Source organism: Patagioenas fasciata, chromosome 6 (genome assembly GCF_037038585.1).
Source record: "Patagioenas fasciata isolate bPatFas1 chromosome 6, bPatFas1.hap1, whole genome shotgun sequence".
NCBI classification, from domain to species: Eukaryota; Metazoa; Chordata; class Aves; order Columbiformes; family Columbidae; genus Patagioenas; species Patagioenas fasciata.
The window spans coordinates 31,704,993-31,717,960 of NC_092525.1; the positions used below are offsets into that span (position 1 = coordinate 31,704,993).

The window sequence follows — 12,968 nt, forward strand, 5'->3', positions numbered from 1 at the left end:
CACTTTATTAAAGTAACAAAAGAAAGATTTTGCAAGGAAGTCACTTAGTGAAAGCACTCTGAAACAGACTGTCGGAATAATTAGGGGAAAGCCACAGACAATCTCATCAACTCAGTATTTAAGAAACAGACACATCCTTACATGTTTCTCCTGAGACAAAGTAACAATACAGTTCACCAACCAAACTTTACATGTATATGGTGTACCAAAAGAAGTCAGTGGTACCACAAATCCAGAAATTTGGTCTTCACTGAACAGCTAGTACATGGAAGCACAATAGGAAAGTAACACAAAATTCTTAGTTTGCTGAAAGCTCAGTGTAAAGATTCTCCCCCTGCAACTGCCAGAGTTCACTTTTCATACTTGAGGCGGAATGGCTGAAATAAGTCAAGAGTTCTCTGCATAAGACTATCAAGACGAAATTAATTCAACAGGAGACTAACATATATTCTTATTTCCCCAGCTTCTGCCTGCGGTCTTTCACTTTGTTAAAATGGAAGTATTTCTGTAGGTTATACCTGATCTACAGGGGTTTTGTCCAGTTTTTCAAGTTAAGAAGGTCAGGTTATAAAAATGCATATACATAAAATGCAATTCCCAAGAGGAAAGAGAGCAGGTCAAGCCCAGAAATATTGTTTACAAGCATTAAGAACCCCAGTAAACAGCAATGCCACCCAACAGCACCCAGGTTGTAAAGACTTTGGTCACAAGAAGTGTTCAGTGGGTCAAAACAACAGCAGAGTTGAAATAGTCTTAACTTTGTCTTTTTTTTTATAAATGCAATGAAGAAAACAGACTATTCATTAAATATAAAAGCAATTTTATAAAAACACATCAGAATTTTATTGCTTGAAGAATATAGCATATGAAAAAGCACAAGAATGTCGAAAAAAAGTCACAAGGATCCAAACATATTACACCATACATACCAGATGCAGTAAAATGTTAACCTGAATTCTGCATCAGAAAAGAAAGGTGTGAAAATATACCTAATATTATTTAAAAGGAAAAGACTCACTTAAAATAGAAAGTGTGAAGGTGTTACAGTACAAATTAGAAAAGCCAACACTGCACATTAACATTGTATCACTAGACTAGATTTTCTACCTTTGGTACTTAAACCTTTACAGAAAACCACTTCCTCAGCCAAACCTTGCCTAAGATTTTTCGTATCATATCCATGACAGGGGTTTTTTCTTTGTTTTTCTTTTTTAAACTTAAACATTCAAACAAATACCTTTCTGAGTTTTCACAACATTACTGCATTTAAGGAAGTGTTCACATTTATTCCATATGCAACTTGATGTATCTCAAATTTAAATCAAAAAGTCACTAAGTGACTGAGACCTGACTATATGCCAATTGTACTTTGTTCAGATTTATATGTAAAAATGGACATATTTTGTTTTTGCATCTGTATGTAAACAGACTGCTGCAGCCCTCCTCAAGAATTCAGACTAGAGCAACCTTCTGAGGACATAGGTTAATAAAACTATCCACATTGTTAGAGCTATGGGATCATCTACAGCAGCATGCAAGTGGCTTTTCTAGTCTGCTCAGATTAGTGTACCAGAAGATATGCCAGTATTACTTCAAGTAACACATTAAAACTCAGCAATGGACACTACTGTGCTTTATTTCAACACAAAGAACAGCTGCTCATCCATTAATCAACAGAATTTTCAAATCAACTATCAAAAGGACTACTACATCACTTCTCTTCCGTGTATTGCTGATCACTCTTGGGGAATAGTTTATCAAAAACCTGGACTTACCTATGAACAAATCTGAATGAAGAAAGTGTTATCTTTCAACAAGGTATCTTAGTAATTCGGTGTCAATCTAGTCTGGAGAATGTTAGCATTATGCTGACAACAATGACTACTCAAAGTTAAATAAATTCCCTCTTTTATGGTAAGCATGCTCTTAGCTTCGGCTTTTGCCTTCTTATGCTTGAATACTTTATCGTTCCCAGTTACGTCAGTGGAACGAAAACAATTTTGTTTCATCAAGTTCCAGCTTTGTATTTCAACAATATGAATAGATCTGGACTACAAAATACCATCAACAACAGTTAACATTAAGTTGGAGTGAAAGAATAGAAGAGCTAGCTCTTCAAACCAGGTGGTCTTTGAAGTGAAATATTCAGTTAGGACTGTCAAAGGATGCCATAATAAAACCATGGGTTTATTTTTTCACCCCTATACAAAAAAAAGACTGAATTTGTACAACTCCTATTAAACATACTTTTTCCTAGCTTGGTGAAAATGTATCATTTTCAAATTTTAACAAGTGTGGTATTTGAGCATATAATATTTATTGCCATATACATCCTCATTTAAAAAGAACTGAGAATTCAGACTCTATTATGCTGAACTCCGCTTTTTTCCCATTAACAGATTATGTCTACTGTACCACTGCCCCAAAAAACAATTAAAAATTCTGAGTAAGATTTTATAGTTTAGTTAAAAGGGAAGAAATGCAAATGTGGATTTAGAGCTTCTTGTATAAATCTCACTATATTTTATAAACTCGTTGTTTATTGTAACACTGTTTATTGATCAAATAAATGACGCACTGCTATCTAAAATTTCCATATACACCATTAAAAATCCAAAGTTGATATGATACTGAACCTTAAATCTTCAAGAGTTCAAAAAAAAGACAGTTTATACATGTACAGCACACAACAGCAGACACCCCTAGAATACCAACTGCCAGTCCATGATGCATACAAACTTACAGGTAAGCATTCATTTCACTGTTTTCATTGTGCAGGAAAAATATTTCTTAGTAAAGACAAACTCAGCTGGTGAATTTCAGATATCATCTTCATCATCTTCATCCTGAGAGGATCCTGCCTGATTGGATGCACTGGCTGAGGCAGCAGCAAGCTGTGCCTGTTGAGCCGCTTGTTGCATCTGTAGCCATTCCTGCTGCGCCAGTTCTGCTTGCTGTTGTCTAGCCTAAAGACATGAATTTAATTGTTAAGGCCATACATAGCTTGTGAACAATCTCTAGAGCAAGTTATCTTTAAAAGCACCTGCAGATTCCTTTTATATATTTTTTTATTAATTATACATACAAAAACACATCTAGAAGTACCTTAAATATTTACACCAAGATGTTCAGCTATATTCTCTCTTCCTCTGAAGAGGTGACCATTTGGAGGATTAACAGTTACAAAAACAAAAGACAGGAGCTAGTGTACTCAAGCTCCATTGTAAGGATTGTGCTGAACCACTTAATGGAACAATTAAGTGAGGTAAAGCAACGGAAATTTTAGGGTTCTATTTCAAGAGATCTTAACATTAATCACAGTTCAGAGATGAGAACATTCGTACTTTTTTGGTTACAAATACTAAAACTCACAATTATGAAGTCATCTAATTATACTACAAAGGCACACATTATTGCAAAAACGTAAAGCCATGATCTTACTTTGCTAAGCAATCTTTGGAAAGCAAAGCAATGCAAGATCTTCCCAAATTCAGGTATGCAGATTGAGGATGGCTTTGCTACAGAAAGGCACAGTCCTCTACTGGAAGGTACAAGATGTTCTAACAAAACATTTCGAATAGTTTAACTGGTGACCTCTCATTTTTCTATCCAGAGTTTTCACTTGTTTTTCAGCAACTCCTGTTGATTTCAACAGTATACTAGGCAATTGTGTTAAAAGTTAAAACTTCTATTTTGAGTGGACATCAGGAAAAAGTTTATAAGATTAAAAATCTTCAATCTACTTTTCTACTTTTACCAGTCTTCACTAAGACACTAACAATTTCCTTTCTAATCCCATTGCACTCACTGTATTTTCCTACTTTTTTCCAAAGCATCAACAAATTTTACAGTTTTGCAAACCTTAAGATGCCAAAAGACAATGCTCTGGAAAACAACCAAAACCAGTTATACCTACTTAGCGATGTGAAAAAATGGGCGTCTTCCCTTATAAGAAATGTCACATTTCCTCAGTCTGTTCTAGCATTAAAATAAAATCTTTTTACAGTAGTAGAAAACTTTTCTCAATGAAGACGCTTCAGTATTTCAAACTTCAAGTGGCAGCAAAGTTACAAGTGTTGGAAAACAATTTAAGACATTGTAAAGTTTTAAACAAAGGAAGACATCAGCATCTGTACACATAGGAGAGGCATCAATATTTAGCACACACAAGATAACAGTAGGGCTCCCTACTAACCCCATAACAATTAAGTTTACTGTACATTCAACCAGGTGATACAAACCCATGCACCAGGAATCAGAAGCTCAGCACTTTACACTGGATGGATTGTTTTGTCAGTGCCTACCCTTGCTGCTATATTTATAACAATATCCCTTAGCCATTTCAAAAAGGGAAAACAAGAAGAAAAATTGAGTCATATTGACTAAGAAGCTCTAGAAGCATCTGGTAAACTTAAATTCTTCTGTGCAAGACATGAGTTTAGTGAGGAAGCTTCAAAACACCCCCAAATCTGTTAAGGGCCTTGTCTTGCATGGAAATCTTTAGACATGCATGAACATTGGGATAAGTCATTCCACTGACTGCAAGTATTTTTCATCATCCTAGCTACAGACATCAAACATTCATAACATCAACAGGCAAGTACTTCAAAACTAGAGCAAGAAGTCAACATTAGTGTCATGCTCTAGAATATAAACAAGATTAGCACAAAGAAACAAACATGCACTTGTGTAACTATTTATAAGAATAACCACAGCACCTCCAATAGCATATCACAACTAGAATTTCTGAAAAATGAGAGTGCCATCTTTGAACCTAAGCAAAGATTTTTCCATATTACCAAAGACTTTTTAAAAAAAAGTAATTCATACAATCTTGTTCAACTTGCGTGCATTGCTATAATTTAAACATTAAGGCAAAGTATTACAGAATTTAAAAAGAACATACCTCAAGGGGTCATTCCTTATATAAAGTGTGAGTTACAGAAGGTGGCCACGCTTTCAGTATTTTTTTAATGTTATTCAGGAGCTCGTATTCAACACATTTTATCTTTGATGCTTTTTCATTTTGTATACCACGGCAAGTTATTTGAACAAAACAATAAATAAAGAACAGGCATCAAACTTAGTACTATTTGTAAGTCTCATCCTTAATCCAGAAGTAGCCATACTGGTCTTTCTAATGATAGCAGTCAAAAAAAAGTTGGGCATACATAAATTTACCATAACTAGTTCACTGCATGCTGACAACAGCATTGTGGTATGCTGAAATTTTAAATGCCTTAAAATTCATCGTGCAATTACGATTAAAATAGTTGGAATGTTGTAACATGAAAAACAACAGGTTTTGGCAAGATACAAGTATAGCAAAGGGGAGAGAAGGTCACAGGAATCAGACAGGATAACAGGTAACTGAATAAGCATTTTCACCAGAGGAAACTGAAGTGAGTAATTTGAGAAAATAAGACTCATGCCTTGGCTAATAGGAAAGAGGAATCCAAGATAATTTTCACATCACTTAGAGAATGGTGGTCTTGTCAAACTAAGAGAATAGTAAAGAGAAAAATGGTGTAGAAAGACAAAGAAATAAAATTGACTTTTAGTAACTTAAACTTGGAGATGGTCACAAACTACCTGGGAAAGCAGGGAGCAGAGAAGGCTGGGATGAAGGAGAGAATGTGCGTGTGCACACGCGTGTGTTTGCACGCACAGGCAAATGATTTTCCTATGCCTGAACTGCTTCTTTAAAAATTTATGCATTAATTCACCCAGTCAGAGTCTTGCCAAGAGTAAAGGAAGATGAGAATGCACAAATTAGAAAATTTGAACAATTAAATGTTTCTTTCAAAGCCTAAGAAATAACATTTGTGCAATGACAGACAGAAACAGAAAGGATATTTTCACTTTTTTAATGCATCAAAACTGGTAATTTCCTAGAACACCAGCTGTCATACTTTTATTTTCTCAGCCAAGTAATTCTTAATGTGTTCCCTATAGTAGAATGGAAATACCTCTGTAGTGGCAAACACCCATGCTTTTTAAATGTAGAATATAAAATTTGTTTGTATAAGAAGTCCCAAATGCCAAATCACAGAAGTAACAAGTAGCAGCATCTTAATTGTTGACTTTACTTTCCCCGGTTCAAACAGGCCAAGGTCAATGGCATCTTAGATACCACAGTAACTCACAAGGAAGGAGACACTTCTTGAGGTGTGCAATGCTTTTTGACACTAGATCTGCAGCATTAATTATCCCAACCTCATCAGTACAAGTATTGCTTCACTTACTTTTGCAAATAATTCCTGTTGCTGCCTTAGAAGCTCTTCTTCCGGAATGCCGAGGTTCTCCAAGCGTGAACTGGCCTTTCTTCTCTTTAGTGCTACTGTTTTGCATTCTTGTAAGACTTCTTTTACTTCACTGATATAAGAGCCAAACCCTAAACTTTCTAGCGCTAGAAAGAAAAAAAGAAAACACATTGTTCATCATTTATAAAACTTTTTATTAGAGATATCAATTTGTTTATTTAAAAGATTTAAAAAAAAAGTAGTAAGAAGTTTGATCACTTTTCTATGTGGTGATGAAAAATCTGTGTTCATAAGAAGATCTGACAGCTATTTTCCCTGCCTTCTCCTATACCATTTAAGAATATATGTTTTCAGCTAGAAAAATTAAGGTTAGTCAAATGCAACCAAATAAGTCTGCACTTGCAGAGGATTCCGGGCTCTCAGATCTATTTTGCTAGAGATAGATATTCTTCAAAAGACATCTTTCCCCATCTTCTACATATCAGAATCAATAATTTATTAACCAAGAAGTCCTTCCTATCTGATTGTCAACCTTTAATCTCTCAGGGATTTTGTCTTTCCAGTTTTGTTGCAAGTCTTCCGTAGAAGGTAAATTAGCAACCTATAACAAAGCAAAAGTGATGCATGTAAAATGATCACAGATCTCTCAATTAAGATAGAAATCATTAATATTACCTTAGACCTGTGAATTTCAGTGTTTGCCTTTTAATACCTAAAATCATATTTCAAGTGCCAAGAAGCTAAAAATGCAGAATTCACACATATAGATTTATATAAAATTATGTACGAGTTCTTAGTTATTTTATTTCTCAACAGAAACCCTTTCATTTATCTCTACATGAAAATATATTCAGAAACTAAAATCTTGCACTTTTCTTTGCCCAAAGAAATCTGAAATGCAGATATATCATACAATAACAGTTTTTTTAAATAACGTAAGAGTAACAGGAAGGATTATAAAAACCCAGGTAGAACATGTGACAAAAGGCACTCTGTTTCCTGATTCACCATTTAGTATGACATGCCTCCACATATACACACACCCCACAGCATAACCTGTTACAGAATATGCCAGACATATTACATAAACGCCAATCACATTGGAAAAAAAAGTCTCATTTTAATAAAACACCTGGTTCATTTCCAGTATTCACACAAATCAGTTTTCTTTACAGCATCATAGTTGTTTGTACTTTTATCTTACTTTATTTTCAACCTTAAGTCACAAGCTACTCAAGAAATAGCAGTAAAATAAACTGCACAACAGCCATCAACATCTTGTCATAAACAAGCTCTCGGTTACACTAACTCAGACTATATTCTAACATTACTTTTCTAAGCAACCTTTTCCTACCCATAATTCCAGCAGCATGCCATTGTATCATACACCTAAACAATAAGCCAAAGGCATTCTGTAAGGTTTCAGCTTCCAACCTGTACCCAAGGAGACCATTACTACACTGTCTTCACTAGGGCAGTGTGGTGAAGCTGTCTAGTCATGCAGGACCACCATTCCTTTAACAGATAACATTTGGCAAATCTTACGAAAAATGAATTATTAATAAAAACAAAGTTAAAAGAAACTGATTTAGAGATAAGCAAATTACTTCAGAGACAGTTTCTCAGTTCAGCCTCAGCCCACACACAGATGCTGGAAAGACTTTTTTCAATTAGTCCACAGTTTCTACCAGAATTACCAAAAGCCTTCAGTAACTTGTTTAATCCAGCCTCAGCAGATAGGAGGCAAATCCATGTCTCACTGGTTAGCTAAGCAGCCTATAAATATTTAAAAATGCATTTTAAAAGGTAAACCTCATGTACAGTGAACTATCCAAAGTAATAATTTTTTTAACCAAAGTATATTTTTTTTAAGAACTCTACAAGTCTAATGTCACTAAGACAAACCAATAAAGCAAATACATAGGTGTTCATCAAAAGAACATTCACAGTGATCAGGGTTGGCAGTCTGTTGCATCAGAAAATGAACAACAGCCCAATCTGAAATCACCAGCAAGATGTGTATTTATAGAAATTTCAAATGGCCCTTAAAGGAAAATCAAGTAATGGAAAGAACTTCCAATTATGTATTAAATGTAAAGACTAATATATATATATATATACACACACACACATATCCAAAAGAAAATGTGATATAACCAAGACAGATTTGTACAACTGTTCAACATAATAAAGCTATGAAGAGCCATATCTGCACCATAGGTCTAGTGCATCATAATTCTGCTGGCTGTGAATCGACTTCAGAAATGTACTATCTTGTTGAAACACACCACAGCTTTATAGAACATCTGCACAAAAGGACTGTGAATCCCTTTATAGCAGCATGGTACTAAAATGTGGGGAAAGCGATCACTAACTTAGCAGAGCTACTGTTCCACCAAAACTCAGTCTTTCTGTTGCTTGAGTCTGAAATCTACATGTCTAACCAGATTGCCAAAAATTCAGTACCTTACTGAGGTTAGAATGATCACATGAAATTTAAACAACTCAATCCCAAAATACAGCATCTTTTTTTGGTAGGAAGAAGGGAAGTTCTCATATTTAAAAACACCAAATCACAACTATCCTTTCCTCAGTTTCCTCCCACTCTTAAAGACTGCATGAAGGTGCAGATCTCCAACTAATCAGCTAAGCATTATTAGTTCTACATTTGATATTTTAATAAAATCAGGTCATTCATATCTGAGGTTTTTACTTTTTGTGCTCCTTTCAAAGAAAATTAACTTCCAAAGTAAAATCTCAAATGTTAACAGTTGTTCAGGGTTTTTTTAACCTTAAATGCTAACATAAACACTGCTAATAACCTAGCAGTCCATGAAAATAAGATACAGGATTTGCCATCAATCCATGGACTACCTTACTGCACAACAGTTCTATGTAAATGAAGTAATCACAGTAATCAACTTCATAAAAACAGTGATTTAAAATCTCACCAATTTCAGAATTCAATGGAAATTTAATTTCTCTTTAAAAGCCTGCTTTGTCACAACTCGCATAACTATCAAATAAGACTATTTTCTGTTCCAGGGTGGAAGGATATTCATTTTGTTATTAGAGTCCCAGACTCACAACCAGGTTCCTGATGGTGGGATTCAACAATGGACATGGAGACTATCTCCACTCAGGAGTATGATGTAGCCTTGATGCCTTTGGGTACTCTCCAGGGAAGCTGCTTTGTGTTTTATCGCTAGCAGTGAGCGCTTGGCATAGTCTGAGTACATCTACCACATCAGATCTCTCACAGGATGCGAGAAGCCTCTCCGTTCCTTTCCCTGTGCTGCTGACAGCACTGTGCCAGGCAAGTGTTTGTGCTACCACACAATGAAACATGGCAGGGACTTCATCCATCTGAAGCACAACCCGGTGGCAAGGGGAAAACATTCTAGCTCAGCACATGGCCACACAATCATTTTAACAGTGCAGCAAAGGAGAGGCGTCTTAAGCACCACTGCTGCCAAACACCTAGAACAGTGACCAAGTTTCAGATTACTTCTAATACAGTCCAATGGCAGGGTCAGTTGGATCAGCAATTGCGAGATCCAGCTCTAGGGAGGTTACAGAGATTCTTCTTGGCAGCAGCCTGTGTTTAGACTGGACCAGGCGTGATGCGATGGCCATTAGTCTCATTTTACTTCTAAATTAACTAGTTTAAGAATTCAAAAGGAACAAGATATCTGGATGACCACAACAAACATACTTCAATCACTTAATTTGTTAGCATCACTGTCACGAAGCTACATTGAGAGGCAGTTAGCACAGCCAGGACCAAGAATGTATGAAGATGGATGAAAGCTGAAATGCTATGCCTGTATACATACAACTACCGTTTCCAAAATTAGTGTTCTAAACCCTCACAACTCACAGAGCGATCATCTGCCAACTGACCAGCATCTGAAAGAAGTTAATAGCGCACACATCTCCCTAAAGACAACAACAGCAAAAAATCCAATAACAACTCCTTCCACATCCAGAGCATTACAAAAATGGATACATTACCGAAGTTCTCCTTAGTAATAACTGACTAAAAAGTACACATCTAATTCGAAAATAGTTTTTCCTCACTCTAAAATCTGGCAATATGAAGACATAGAACCCAGCAAAATGCTTGGTTTGTGACCATCTGACGATGATATGCACATGCACCTGTGTGTATATACACACACATTTTGTGTTTTTTCAGAAGATCCAGGATACACCTAGTGCAGCAATAGGTCACATATTTTTCTAAGGACCACAGCTACTGAGCAAAAAAAAATCTTCATATGTGAATTCTTGATTGTCCTTAACCTTAAAGATCGTGTCTATTTCTGTGTTAAGAACTGAGCTCAAATGCTTGGGTGGTCAGTTGAAGGAACTAGCCGTGTATTTAAAAGCAACGTACCCAAAGTATGCCTGCATGTGCAAGCACAAGTTTTACTCTTTATATCCTGAGTTTCTTTGACAGAGTTGTTTTGCTAAACTTCTAGATTTATCTGTATTTTATTTAATATTAGAGCTCATAAAAGCTACATATTGTTTTGTTTTTCATAATCCAGTCAAGCACTCAAAACTCTTCTGGTGAGCAAGTTAATATAATCCAAAGGAATCAGATTTTTTTTGTGTGTGTCACAGAATCATTAGGAAAACAAACAAACAAAAAACAAACAACAAACAAAAAACCCACACTTTTTAAACTAACTCGATACCATCACAGCCCTGAAACTAGCTCTACTGTAAATGCTACTTTTACTATCTCTACCAGGCAGCAAAGTACTCTTTCGCTATTACCGCTATAAATGTCTTTCCAGCAAACACTGCTATCAAAAATCTTTGCTTAAGCAAAGTAAATTATTCCTGACAAAAGATGCCTGTTGCAGACTTAACAATGAAGCAACAAAACTCCTTATTTGTGGCAAAATTTAAAGAAAAGCCAATGAGAGGCAGAGAGCAACAGAACATGGAAGTCGACAGCAGAAAAAGCTGCAAGGGCACAAGTCACATTTAAATGTTTTCTACGACAGAAGCAAATACTTAAACAATCAGACTTCAAGGTTAGCCCTAGAAAAATATTTTACTCTTTATGGGATCCAGACAGGATGACCCTGGATAAAAGCCTGGGCCCCACATACCCAATCATACATCTTTTGTCATTCTCCAATCAGAAAGGCACTTAACAAGCTCAGGACCTTAAAGCAATTTGTAAAAGAAACGTGCAGAATCATTCGAAAAACAGACCTATTTTCACGGGTACCAAAGACGAATGGATTCCATGACTTCGCTCAAAATATCATAGAGTTCCCTGAATCGCAAAACGAGAACTGGTCCTGAGCATACTCACCAGCGGCTCTGAGCACACAAAGACAACCTTCCCTTGCCATGCGACTGACAAGCCAGACAGCACAGCCTTCTATTCCAGACCCGCAGAAGACCCTGCCTTTTGTCTGCTGTGCAGTTACAAGACAGCACGGAGGGAGAAGCCGCAGGAGAACAGGAGCGGCTCGGAGCCCGGCGGGGCCGCGGCGCAGCGGGCAGAAGCACACCGCCTACCTTGTATGACATGCTCCGGGGAGATGGTTTTCTTCTCCGACTTGTTGCAGATCTCGTTGGCCTCGGAGGAGATGAGGTGGATGAACTCAGTGCAGCAGTTGACCACCAGCTCCCGGGCATCGTTTGCCACGCGGACGTTGGGGAGCGTTTCTTTGATCATCTTGTTGATGGCAGCCCTGGGGATGGTCAGGTCGTCGTCGTTGCCCGACGACGAGGCCATCCTGGCTGCCGCCGGCTCCCCGGGAAGCGATCAGCTCCCGCGCTCAGAGCTGCCTCAGCCCCCGCCCGGGGCTCCAGCGCGCGGGGAGCCGGCGAGGGGCTGGCGGGGCCGCGGGAAGCGACGCTACGGAGGGCGAACGGGCCGGGCCGCCGGTGCGCAGAGCCGGGAGCGTTGCTCGGGCTCAGGGCTCCCTCGGTCGCGGCGTCTGCCACTGCCGCCTCTGCCGCATCCTTCGGGCGCGAGGGCCGCCGCCTTATGAACCGCCCGAGGGACGGAGAACGGACACACGGCCCAGCTCCGCGCCTTCAGCCCCGGCGGCGCCTGGCCCGGCGGGGAGCGCGGCCGCGCGGCGGAAACGCTCTGGCTACGGGCTCGACCTGCGAGCGACGTCGTTTCCGCCGGAAGCCGGAACAAGCCTCTGTCGCCTGCCCCCGCCCGCCCGGGGAGGGCCGGAAGCGCTGGCGGCGCGCGGCCTCAGAGGTGGCGGCACGTGCGGGGCTGCGGCGAGGCCGCGGGTCGGGGCCCGCGGGGCCGCCTCTGTGCCCTGCGCGCCGCCGCACCGCCTTCCCTCGGCGCCAGCAGCGGCCGGGGCTTTTGCACCCTCACTGAGCTCCTTCCCAGAGCAGGACAAGGCGCTCGGCTCATCACCAGCCGCTTATCCTCGAGCTGCAGTGGGTGCAGTCATGGCTGGATTTACTCGGGAGCCATCTATGCAGTTGCGTTTTCTGCCTTCCGCCCACCCATGACCTGCATCAGAAGGCTTGCCTGAACACAGCAGCAGTTGTGGTGTGTGTGGTGCCACATTGGAATCGTGGCCCTGGCCGCTGCCAAGGACAAAGCCGCCCAGCTCTGAGCTGTAGCCCAGAGACAGCCCCACCTGAGCCACGCTGAGAGGGGGACACCAGCTGCACCCCAAGCTGCTGACAGGCCCTGCTCTTCAG

At 39.2% G+C, this 12,968-nt stretch overlaps 1 protein-coding gene across 1 annotated transcript; it reads right to left on the reverse strand.

Moving 5' to 3' along the window:
- Window positions 1-819: 819 nt before the first annotated feature.
- On the reverse strand, window positions 820-12,415 carry DR1 (down-regulator of transcription 1). The gene is made up of 3 exons (XM_065842113.2): window positions 11,808-12,415; window positions 6,246-6,409; window positions 820-2,966 (listed from the first exon to the last, which is right to left on the reverse strand). Exons 1-3 carry the CDS (start codon window positions 12,025-12,027, stop codon window positions 2,820-2,822), a joined length of 531 nt encoding a protein of 176 aa, XP_065698185.1. The 5' UTR covers window positions 12,028-12,415; the 3' UTR covers window positions 820-2,819.
- Window positions 12,416-12,968: the final 553 nt, after the last annotated feature.